The sequence below is a fragment of the Oryctolagus cuniculus genome, chromosome 3 (assembly GCF_051225735.1).
Source record: "Oryctolagus cuniculus isolate XC-2025 breed Fujian yellow rabbit chromosome 3, ASM5122573v1, whole genome shotgun sequence".
Classification (NCBI taxonomy): Eukaryota; Metazoa; Chordata; class Mammalia; order Lagomorpha; family Leporidae; genus Oryctolagus; species Oryctolagus cuniculus.
In genome coordinates this window covers 79,317,830-79,331,085 of record NC_142869.1, presented here as the reverse complement: position 1 = coordinate 79,331,085, position 13,256 = coordinate 79,317,830, and the positions used below count along the sequence as shown (strand labels likewise).

Below are 13,256 nucleotides of genomic sequence, written 5' to 3'. Positions count from 1 at the left end.
AAACGAAATCATCATATGAAAGAGTTAGCTGCACCTCCATGTTTATAGCAGCTCAGCTCACAATAGTTGATATGGAATTAACCCAGAAGTTCACCAGCTAATTTCTGGGGTCTCTGATAAAGACATTACAGTATATATAGAAGAAGGAATACTACTCAGTTGTAAATAATAATGAAATCCTGTCTTTCACAACAAAATGGACGCAACTGGAGACAATAATGTTTAGTGAAATCCATCAGTCCATCCCAAAAATATCATATTTCTCTAATTTGTGGTAACTAATATATAGACTACAATAAAAGGTATATCAGTGAAATTGACATTTTGAGATTTGAGATTGCTTATGGCCCTTGTCTATACTCTTGAGGAACAGTGGTTTTTCTACCTACTGCTTGTTGAATTCTTCATTTAGCAGAGAATTATGCTGGTGATTATAAAGAAAAGTGAAAGTATGTCTTTGTAAAAATTACAAGAAAATAAGGAAGTAAGGATAAGGGAGGTAGGGAATGAGGAAGAGATGGAGAGGTGGGAAGTTCCAATAAGTTAATATAGCTGTGAATATGAAGTACACAAAAGTTGTTCCCTTTGTGTAAATAAAATATTTTAAAACAAAATGAGTAATATATCAGTATCACTCGTGCATGTTAAATGTTTATTGCACTAATAATTTAAGATGAGTTTGACTATTAAAAGGGCTATTGTTTTCAAAATTTAACTTTAGAACCAAAGTATTGAGATCAATTATCTATGTTTTTGAGTTAATACTAGGAGATCTAATGGGTAGCCCCACATATAAATGAGAAGCACAGAATGGATATGGAAAAAATTAGAGTTGGATTCAATGTGAGAATAGCATCCAAAGATAAAGAGCTGGATGACTGCTAAATACGTAGCCAGATTCTTGCCTTATCGCATCCTCTAACATAGGGATGGAAGAATTTATCCACATAAGAAATGAAAACAGAGTTTTCTCTTCTCTTTCACTGGAAGGAGATAACAGGGGTGATATCAATAGACCTGGTGCCAATTGCCTTCATAAAAGAAATGTTTGAGTTCTTGTTTACTTATTTTTTGGCTCTTTCTAAATAGTGTAATAAATTAAATACAACAATTAAAATGGTATTAAAATATATACAGATTTTAAATAATATCATGCCATACTTCTATAACAAATATTGGTCAAACCTTGAAATGATATTGTCCCATGAAAATGGCCAAAAATGAAATCAAATAGGTTTGAATAGTAATATTCTGTTGGAATCACACCATGTGGCAAATTTCATTTTCACATTGATTTTGACAGCTGAGTTATTCTTGGAGAGAAAAGGTCTGTCACTGCATGTGTTTGAAATTGACAAAGTATTCCTCTACCTATAGTATGTAGCCACCAAAAACATGCCATTCCAGCTGGACAAATATTAATAGGCATTCCCTAGAAATAGTAAGGAGACACTTTCTATCTATGAGTCCAACGAGTATTGACAAAAACATTGTCACTTTGAGAAGCAGGATATCTCTCTGAAAGTGGAAAAAAGACAAAAAAAAAAAAACACCCTATCGTAATATAATTAGAAATGTAAGTATCAGCACTTATGTTTTACACTGGAGTAATATTTCTGCAAAGGATCATGATGCAATCAGTTTGGGTGCAGTCATAATCGTTACAGCACAATTTTTGACTTTCAAAGAGGACAAAGAAATATACAATGAGGGCCCTTTAGATGTCAACATCAAGGGTTAAACTATAATGACAAACACTGCAATACTCTTCAGTAACTCTATCCAGTATGTGTTTAGCAATTCTTCAATCTATCTAGAGACCTTTTAGAATTGGATTCATTTCTAGCTCAGCTTAGAGCATGCATCTGACAGTAAGGCGTTTCATAATTTTATCATTTCAGAATTTTTCTGCCCACTGCACAAAATAATCCCTTGTAAGAAAGCACTGACCTGTCAGGACGTTCAAGGAGTGTCCCTTGAAAATGTTTTCAAAAATGTATTTTCCTTTGAAATGTATTTGATTTTCAAAAGTGATTTGCGTTCAGATTTATCGTGTTTTTCATGCCACATTGAGAACTAAAAATCAGCAAATACATTTGCTAACAGCTCTAAATAGGCAAAATGCCCTGCACACAGAGGATACACATTAAATATTTATTGAATGAATGAATATTGTTGAAAAGCCCTTACCTAGACAAATAAAAATTAGGATGAGGTCCAGAAGCTTAAAACAACACATAAAGATGTTAAATATTAGCTAGAGTGTATTTTGAGTTCTAGCATCAATAGCATATAACACAAATGTTAATCATTAAATTTAACAATTTCATGACAAATATAGGAAAAAACACAATCCACAGAAAAAAGCAAATGGCAAGGACTTCATAAACAGTGAGTTGAACAGAAAATGGATTAACACTTTAATTACACTAAAATAATGACTGGCATTTGGTGAATTGGGTCTCTTCAATTTAAGCTGTTCTAATCAAAGGGACTCAAAAGTGTGATCATAAAAAAAGATATATGAGTGTACTTCAAAAAATAAGTGGAAAGGAATTTAGATAAATTTATTTCTATGCATTTTTTTTTAAATCCACGATTTTTTTTCATAATTACATTTTCTGTGAACTTTTGGAAGACTTCTTGTATGTATGGATTTCAAAATTTTCCTGCACCAAAATAACTTATCTACAAACAAACTTGTTCATGTTCCTTCACACAAATAAAAACCTGGTAAAATCCAATTTTAAAAGCATTTAGGGAAGGTGACCATTGTTATATAAACTATTTGCCCTTTTATGCTTATCATGTATGTACATGTCTGTGATTTTTCTGACAATGAAGAATAATCTGAATTACATGGTATTTTTATGTGGAAACAACTCAATCACAAGTAAAGAATAAAGTATTTTATTCCTTAATTTTTCAGTTTTCTACTGCTTCTTAGCCACATCGCAAAGTATTTCTTTGTAATTTGTTAAATCTAATTTTGAAATATATCAAGCATATAGACAAATGTTGAAAGATGTGTAAAGATATACCATCACCCATCACCCATACTTAGAAGATGTTAATATTTTAGCTCAATAACAATCATGGAAACACATATTGGAATAGAAAAAGAAACTATTTGAAATCTACCAGACTGGCAATTTTAGAAAATATGATCAGAAGACATATTGATTAATGTGTGAATGTTTAGGAACAGGCATTCTGTTATTATTAGGGAGATACATAACCAATATAAAGAGCAATTAGTAAATTTTACATATAGTGACCGAACTATTTTATAACTCTACTGCAATTCAAAAGCTTTGTATTGGAAATTAAACTTTATGTCTAGTTTCTAGTTTTTGATTTTAAGAGGAATTCTGTTATTTGAGGTATCCGCAGAGTCATACCTCTCTTATTGATAGTATTAATGTTTTTATTCAAAATCTATGTTTTTTTATTTTTTATTTTAATTTTAATCAATTTTTAACAGATTCAACATGATTTGTAGGTACAAGTCTAAGAACATAAAAAAGGCAGTTTGGAGGAATAAATAAATAGACACAATTAAATGCAAAATTAAATTCAGTCAAATGAATTGAAACAGATATGATAAAAAAAAGATGTCATGATTCTATGGAATATGACATATGCCAGACCAAAAGATAGGAACTGGATCAGAGTTAGATAGTTTGGTCCTAAGACATTGTAAGTTGTACTTTTAAAGAAAATGAATGGCAAGGTTCCAAAATAACTTCACTGTGGAAAAGAATTGCTTTAATTGCATAAATACATTAGGGAGGGTATGAACAGCCCCCATGAATTCCACTATATGGTGTCTTATTTCACACTTTTTAAGGTTTACACAACAGTTAGGCAGTACCTGAATCACTTCCCATGGTGCCTGAATCACTGCCCATGTTGCTGTTATGTCCAAGACTTTCATCTAAGCAGCTGACACTTCCTTCTGCCAAACTTGTGTCTGATTCTGCAAAGGAAAACATTTTAAAATATTTTAAAAATATTTCTGAGAATAAACGTATTTTAGCTGCACACCTCTACAGCACACAGTACATACAGTTCAGTGCAAGTGGAGAAAGCACACCCAGACAACTATGAATAAAAGGTAAGAGTTTCTGGCAGGCTACGTTAAAAAAAGAGTCCACTGTGAATGAGCAGCTGCCGGGTGGTGAATCAAATACATATCACCTACTTAAGGTTCTATGTTTCCTATATGAGAGCTAATGCAGATTTCTAGGAATTTATGACTTCTGTTGTCTTTCTCTATGCACCTTTTGCTCCCCAAAAAGAATATCTAAATTTGATATTGGCTTTTAAACCAAAAGGTTTATTTGGAATCCATTGAGCTATTTTCACTTAAAATATTAGAGAACTAATAAAGCATATGACTCTATTGATCAGTTATGAAGATAATATTTTAGTGATAAACATAAATTTAAAACATCAAGAAGACTGTACTCAAAAACAATATATTAAGGTCTGGCATCCTAATTGTACTAGAAGCTTATTACGCAATACATGTTTTTGCTTGATTAAACGGAGTCTCTACAATCGAGTTAGGAGTGTGTATGAATGTTAGTACACACCCTTTGGTTATTAATCCCATTTTCTGACTTTCGCACTCAATATCAATTCTTTGAAAACCTTCTTTCCTTTGGGGCAGAATTCCTTCCTTTCATTTTATTTCCAAAGACTTGGGCGATCTCTTCCATATGGATCAGAATTATCTTTAAACTGGCAAAATTCAGTGCAAGGTGATTGATTACAATTGTGGTCTTTTGAATCTGAAAGAACTTGTGAAATTTGCTGTTGACTTTGTTTTGTGCTTAAGTTCCCCTTATTTTTAAATGGGGCTAATATCAATTACCTTATGGAATTTAATAACCATTAGGTAATATTGAGTCCAATATGCTCTTGCTGGAATTAGAAAATGAAGTAAGAATCAAATAGTTGATATTTTGCTAGGGTAAGAGTACCATTTAATAATTTACAGTTCAGAATATTTCATAACACTTGTTAATTACTACTTCACCCTAAAGTTCCCCAATGCACTAATAAATTATATTTAAGTAGCCTCAAGCTGCTTAAAACTAGAGTGAGTTCTATATATTTAGGACTATATAAAGAAACGGATGAAAAACAGACACATCCTAGGATGCTGGTGAAACGCTGGAAGAGATGGAATACAACCAAACCACAAGTATGTTGCAGAGCATTTTCCTTAGCTAGTTAATTTTTTGATTCAGATGCAGTATAGTTTTTACAGTGTAAAAATCACTTTTTAATGTATACTTCAATGAGTCTGGTAAGTGCATACAGCTCTGTAACCTGTCACAAGTAAGATATTTCCATCACCGCTAAGAGTCCCTGCCTGCCCCCTCTGAAGTCAATTCCCTAATATTATCCTCTGGCAAGCGCTGACCTGGTTTCTGTCCCTATCATTGTGCTTTTTCCAGACTGTCAGGCAGAGGGATGCATGACATACGTAGGCTTTGTGTAGGGCTGCTTTAACTTAGCATGAGACATTTGAGATTCATCCACGGTGTTGATGTATCAGTAATTTCTTCCTTTTTATTGCAGACTAGTATTCCCTAGGGTGTCTGTGACATCCCAGATGTCTTCCTTATGATTTGGGCAGGTCTTTAACTAATAAGATAGAATAGAGTTTCAGTCAATGCTAATTGAATGTGTAAAACATCTTTCTTAAAATTTATAACACAGCTGATACAAAAGTTGTAGAGAAAGTCTCAATGGACATACATATTGTTTAAGTTTATTAGCATAACATAAATAGACTAATGTGAAAATACTGTGCTTATCAGTTGTTGTAGATTAGCTCTAAAATTCAGATTTGAGGAATCCCTTATGATCACACAGGAAAACCTGCACCTCTCACTGAGAGGTTTTAAATATGGCACTTTGCAATTCCCAGAGGAATGTCTTGTTAGAAGCTCAGAGGCGAGTGTGGGATAGAACTGTCAAGTAGAAGAGAGCTCTGGGCAGATGTACTGATGAAAAGAGAGTATGATTTGTAAGGAAAAGGCAAGGTGTAAAATGAGATGGGAAAATGTCACTGCCAGGATAATTCTATATCTAGCAATATAGGCCAGGATTTTGAGGCCAAAAAAGTGAATGTTGACATGCTTTTCATTTTGTTGTTTTAAATGTAGTATTGAGAATTGAAGTAAATATCAAAATTACTGAAAAATGCTGACAAATATTATCTAAAATCCAACACTCATCAAGTTTTCCACTAAATGTAACAGAAATGGAGATGATTTGTACTTCAGTTTCTGGTCACTAGCAGTTACATCAGAAACTTAAGCCCTCTTCTTATAAATGTAAAACCAAGATTCCCCCCTTGCTTTGTTTTGACTTAGACAAGTTTCATGGAGAGGGGAGCTATTTATGCAATGTGCACAAACAGCTTATTAATTCTATAGAAAATTACAATAAAAATAGGTATTATATAAACTCATTACCTGGATTATTTTAACTTCCCAGATCTGCAGTGTGTCAGAAGGACAATGAGTTCAGAGCTATCCCAGAGAGAATGAAAATTGCACTTTAAGCTGTCTGCATCCTCTATGGTGGACACCCATTATCACTTCGATTTTATAGGTGGGAAATCAAGGCTCAGAGAGGTTAAATGACTTCTCCAGATCACACAGCTAGAATGGGTCAGAGTTCTCATTTTCTGAATCTTAAGTCTAGGGTTAGAGTGCTTTTTTTCCAACCTCAAGTGCATCTCATGATTTCTGGGAAGCTTTGTGAACAAGGAAACAATACCGTACCGACAGTGTTAATTGAGAACAAAGGATTTCTTTTGTTGTTAACAGCAATAGACATTTTTATTGCAATATCAAATTTTCTACCAATGTGAAAACAGAGCTTGTCTTTCCAAAAAAAATTTAGTGAGATGATATGTACTTTGTTAATATTGCTGATTTCATTGACAGACGTTCATTTTTACCTTTAAGCATTCACACTCATTTTTAAACCTGCTTTGCATCCAAGTTAAAACAAACTACTCTGTCCGTATTGCACAAAGTTAGTGTGAATAATTCTGATGGGGAGTATTATGAAAATGAAAGTGGTTATCAAGAGCTGATTTATCTGTCATTTTAAGAGACTATAAGTCTCCAGTTTCTTCACATAAAAATAATTTTGTTTCCAAGGCAGCAAATTCTTACGAATTTATATAAATATAAATATATATATATATATATATATATATATATATATTTGCTTTCATGGGAATGGAAGTACTGAAGGAAATAAATTTAATAATAAAATAAAATATAGTGTATTTCCCATAACACCAAGAATGCCTTCCCTAAAGGTTTTCTTTCTATATGCACTTTAAAAAAAATCATATTATAGTCATACACCCTAAAAAGCAAGCTCAAGAAAGTGCTTATGTGACACCAGAAAATAAACCAACCTATATAGTTTACATGTGAAAAAATTTCTACAATTGATTTATTTAGGATTATCTTATTTTGTTCTTTGTACTTCTCAAAGTACGTCACTCTGGACTTGTCATATAAATCAGATTATGCATGTGTGATATTAGAGTAGAAAATATAAAACAAAATCAATGGAGCAGGGTGCTGCCATAAAAAACAGTGTGGACTCTAAAGGATTGGTCTCTGGATTGGAACTCAGCCACTGTGAACAAATGACCAAACCTTTAAAAATAAAATGTAAACTGTAGTTCTAGTTTCTAATTTACTTAAGGATGATTTTGTTAGAGAAAAGAAAAGAATCTTGAAAAGAAACAAACATTAAATTCCATATAGCTGCTGCATAAAGGGCTTTGCATATCAGAATTACGTTGTGTAATAGGTTAGTTAACTTTTATATAAGGTGCCATTTCCCCTAGGGAAAATATTAAAGCTAGCTATAAAACAAATTAGAAAATGATGCTAATCCTTGTTAAAGAAAAGTGGTTATTCATATCAAACACTATTGGCGTGAAAGAAAATTATACCCATCCAGTTAAAAGATGGAATTTTCTGTGATAGCTTTGTAAACAACACAAAAAAGAACAGCTTTGCTTACAACAACTCTGAGTGTCTACGACCAGTCCATAAGCCATGGGAAAAAAACGGCCTCATTCTGTAATCACAGATTGAATATTTTGCTAATATGGCAGAAATATGAACTAGGATCCAAGAAATTTCATATTTAACATACCCTAGACCTTAAATACTTTGAATTTATTTTTATATCATTTAGAAACCAAAAATACTGAAATTTAAACAATTTTTCAAATTAAAAAAAAAACCTTAGTTGCAGGCCTTTCAGATCTATTTTAATGTAAAGTCTGCCCTCTACTGGAAAATGTTATTTTCACAAGTAGTGGACAACTACATTGTTTACTCAGAGCTAAGCTTTATTAGGTAAAATACAAACTGTGCTTCTATTCCTACCAGGTGAGGGTGACGTCTCTCCTACTTTGAGCCCCAAAACCACTCCACTTCCTTTCCCCTTGCCTCAGTCTGTCACAGGTTCTCTTTGCTGACAAGTGTTTTGTGTTCCAGCAGGAAATAAGGAAAAGGAAAGGGCCTTTGTGTGTGCTGAACAAGAAGAGCACCAACAGCTTGGCTCTCTCAGGAAGACTTGAGATGGTCGAATTCCACTTCCCATGCTAACGTTACGTTTATGCGACTTCGGATCTTGCTTGGCATTTAGCCTCACCTCCTTAGCCCTCCCCCACTTCCCTCCAGTTTCAGCCCGAAACATCAAACAAAGATCTCCCCGAAAGCTCATATCACGTGTGCACAACGACTGTGTGGACTTCTTCTGTGTGCTCGCGTTCATACTACTAATAAGTGTTTCCTTTTCTTTTGAAATAACTTATTCTCAATCCTTCTTGAGAGGAAATAGATCACTTTTATCTTCAGCTCTATGTATATCACTCTACACATACACTCGCTCACATTTTGGTCTGTCAGATTCTGTTCTCTGTGCCAAGGAACATGTGTTCCTGCAGAATGGAGAGAAGCCACCTCCACCCACCTTGCATATTCTCTCCTGGATCCAAGCTTCTAGGAAATGAGTTCCCCAAAGAGAAAAATCAGACTCCTAGAGCCACAGGCCCACATGGCTATCCAAGGCGCTCCTCTGCTCCTGTTTATAGCATTTCTACTGCTGAAATGCTTCAATCAGAATTAAATTTGAATTGCATTTAAAGATAGCATCAGCTGTGTCATCCATCCCCTTTAGCCTTCGGACTTGAGTCCTAATGCAGCAGGATTGTTAATAAGCAGCGCCCCTCCGTATGACCTATCCATTTACTGCCAGTCAGTCATGGAGCAGCATGCCCTAGAGTCCAATCAATCATGAACGATGAGCTGGATACCCACGCGAGAAGTCAGTCTTGGGAATAACAAAGTGTAGGGATGGCAAGGTGGAAGGCAATTTGGAAATCTTATAGACACCTGCTGAGAAAGGCAACAGGAATAAGCAGACAAGAAGAAAGGACAGGAAGAGGGATGTTCATGGGGGTTCATCTACGTGAAGGAGAAAAGCCATGACTGAAGAGTGTCTATTTCCGTGGTGTAGATATTCCCACCACGGCCAGTTTCACGCGATCAGTGTCCTGTCAGAATTCTCCTCTAATTAAGAACTTTGCTAGAAACATCGTCTGAGATGATCACGCATGCTCTGTGCTGGTATTTCATGATCACCAGTGAGTGGTGAACTTGTATTTGTGTGTGTGTGTGCCATGGGAAAAGCAGTGGAAAAACGACAGAGAAACCCATGGACTCCCATTGAGTTTAGAGAGCTTCTCTCTCATCACCCTTCGCAAGTGCTCCCCTCTCAAACTGCTCCCCTATCTTTTCAATGCATTTACTCATGACGGTTCTGCAACTGAAAATGTTTCCTGCCACATGGACTTAGAAAATCCCACAAAAGACCTTCAAGGCTCAGAGAAAATACATTGTATTTCTCCCCTAAGAAGTTTTCTAAGATTAATCTCCTTTTTTTTTTTTTTTTGACAGGCAGAGTGGACAGTGAGAAAGAGAGAGACAGAGAGAAAGGTCTTCCTTTGCCATTGGTTCACCCTCCACTGGCTGCCAAGGCTGGCACGCTGCGGCCGGCGCACCGCGCTGATCTGAAGCCAGGAGCCAGGTACTTCTCCTGGCACTCCCATGGGGTGCAGGGCCCAAGCACTTGGGCCATCCTCCACTGCACTCCCTGGCCACAGCATGAGCTGGCCTGGAAGAGGGGCAACCGGGACAGAATCCGGCGCCCCAACCAGGACTAGAACCCCGTGTGCCGGCGCCGCTAGGTAGAGGATTAGCCTATTGAGCCATGGCGCCGGCCCTCCCTTCTTTCACAAACCTTCTCACCCCTTACCATGTAGGGCTCATGATTCTTTTGCTATGGGTAGGTTACTGTTTCTCCTTATGAGTATGTCACTGGCTTTTGTGAGCTGGGTATAAATGTCCTTAGGGTAAACCCAATGCCTCAGTGTTTAGTTCCCTCAATAACATAATCTGACCATCCTCTTCCTGCCTGTTATTCTGGCTTACAGTCCAAATTAAAAAGGAAATCATTGCTTTTGTGAAAACTTTGTTTAAAAAGCTTTAAGTGTGTAGCCATAATTGGACATCATGAGAATAAATACAGCATGTATTAACTGCAATCTAGGAAGATTTCTTTCTGCCAATATATGTATATCCTCATTCCTAAGATAAGAACCACAGCCTTTCTGAAAATATTTCTCAATTGTAAGTCCTATAATTGACACAGATAGTTCACGGTAAGTTGAAATAAAACACAAACTTATAAAATCTTTGAGCAAGCACCAGTATCATCAGCATCAATCTCTCTCTGTGTCCCTCCCTCTCTCTGCCTCTCTCTTTCCCCCGTCAACTCAGGTTAATATCTGCCTTTTATATTGCCTCAGTAATACTGCTAGTTCTCAATAATTAATGATACCCAGATTCAGAAATATACAGAAATAAAGAACTCTCTTAAATCCTGAAGCAGGATAGGGATTCTGATACTATATTATTGTACATTAATGTGGCAATTATCCTTTCTATTTAAGTCTGAAATGCCATGGTATTTATTTCTAAAGATTCTAAAAATCTCTTATTTCTACAGGTTAATGCTATAAATAATTATTCTTGTCCTCAAGTGGAAATATAAATTTTGTGACATTTTTACAGAAATTAGTATAGGCCAAATCTATGATTGGACTTTGATCTATAAAAAAAGCAAAACAAAACAACAACAACAAAAAAGTGCTATAACAGATTGGGCCAGGGAGAAAGAGGCTGTTTTATAAAGGTCAATTTTTAAACCCCTCCTACAGAACATGATCTATGCAAAATATATCCACAATATATTCCAAAGCATAATGTCACCGGATAAACCTAAGGAGTTGAACATATGGGGGAATATGAGAAAGAAGGTATTAAAGTCTGAAAACAAGCAGGTTGGTAAGCTCATTAGCTGGGGTGGAATTTTAAAATCTTCACGTGAATGAATATATAAATCAAAATATACACATGCATTCATAGTCATGCGCACTGAATATTCACACACACCACATTTCTACAGTTACATTATAATCTTCCACATTGGAACAGTGAAATTCCAGTCTCTTTATAAATGTACAAGCGCCCTCTGCTGGCCAATTTGGGGTATCTGCGTTTTCTAGTTTCACAACAGGGCACTCTAACAGTGTTTGGAGGATTTTCTATTCAATCCTGTATGAAAGTAAGTTTATTCCAAATAAAATGAATTGTACTTATTTAAATACAATCTACATTATGTTACTATAGAGACTTACTTTTAAAATCGTAAAATAAAAATGCTAGTGTAAACTGACTACTCATTTGTTTTGACAAGCAACAATAGCAGACAATTAAACATGATAGTATAACCAATTTTGCTGTAAGATTATAGAATTAAGGTGTCTACATAACTGTTCACTTGATGTAAATAAAATATTTTAATATAAGAAAATGATTGTGAGTTTTATGTTACTCTGGCATTTTTTAGGGAAGTGTTAGTCCAAAAAACACCACTGATTTGTGTGTCGTCTTGTGATCAGATGAGAAGTGAGTTACAAGGCAACAGCATATAACATCCAGCATTAAAGAAAGTGTAGTAGCCTGAGAACTCTTCAAATGTTTAGAAATGGTTTTGTTGATTTTAGAGAAGGGTGCAATTTTAGGGGGAAAAACACTTTTTGGTTTATCTTAACTAGTAAACATTTTGTTAATAGGAAGTAGTTGATCACCCATGGAGGTGGGGAAGAAAGAACAAATGCCGGCTCCCACGTGTGGAGACATGGTGACACAGTCCCCTCTAGAATTATTCACTGCAGAATTCTGAAATATCACTGGTAGAATGAAAGAGAGAGATGTTTAAAATCATTTTCTGGAGGTTTGAGGTGATGATATGGTAATTTCCTTGTTTGGGTCATTATTTGTTGTATGCACACATCATGAGATCACAATGTTTGCTCCTACAAAAATATCTAACTAAATGAAACTGACTTCAGGGTGGACTACTGTTGATAATGGTAGTGTGTCTTACCCATCTGGCGGGTTAAGGGGTAAAAGTTGTTAAAAACAATATATGATTTTGAAATCCATCAACAGGATATGATATGCATTTTTCATGAACCTTCTTGAATGTACCAGCTATGCATAGATTTCAAAATTTTTGTACCAAACTTTTTAAAATTCCAATTTCATTAACTTTTTGAAATGCTATTGGATATAAAGTATCTCTGCAAGAAAGCTATAAATAAATAACAGCATTTGGGTAATCCAAGATTACTATGCAATGAAAAAGTTCTTAGAAACTGGTTCAAAAATAATAATTAGAAAAATTTTAATATAAAATTAGAAATAATTTGTCAGTTGTTTCTCATCACACATAAAATTCAAATGCAAGTACAGACATTTACAGCTTAAGTAACAAGTTTTTTTCAATGCAACATTGATAACTCTGAAATATAAATCCAATATATTGGAAATCAAAATAACTATACACTATCAATTTCAAGAAGATACACAAAAATTACACAAATGAATATTAGGGACTAATGAATACTCTCACATTTGTTTTGATTGTTAATTATAAGAATTCCCATGTAGGCAAAGATCCTTCTATAGTAAATTTTTGCAATAAAACTTCAATCTTTAAAAACAAATACTTGGCTCAAAGAAGTTTGAATAACTTCTCTGGGCTAGTGGTATTTTATAGTTATT

General features: G+C 34.8%; 1 protein-coding gene across 2 annotated transcripts in view; it reads right to left on the bottom strand.

The window, feature by feature from the left end:
• The window catches only part of IFIH1 (interferon induced with helicase C domain 1), a 57,267-nt gene that overhangs the window by 23,475 nt on the left and 20,536 nt on the right, over positions 1 to 13,256 (bottom strand). For both annotated transcript variants that reach the window (XM_002712221.6, XM_089329115.1), the window contains one exon: positions 3,875 to 3,979. In XM_002712221.6, coding sequence (XP_002712267.3) covers positions 3,875 to 3,979 — 105 coding nt within the window. The remainder of the gene's footprint in view (positions 1 to 3,874; positions 3,980 to 13,256) is intronic.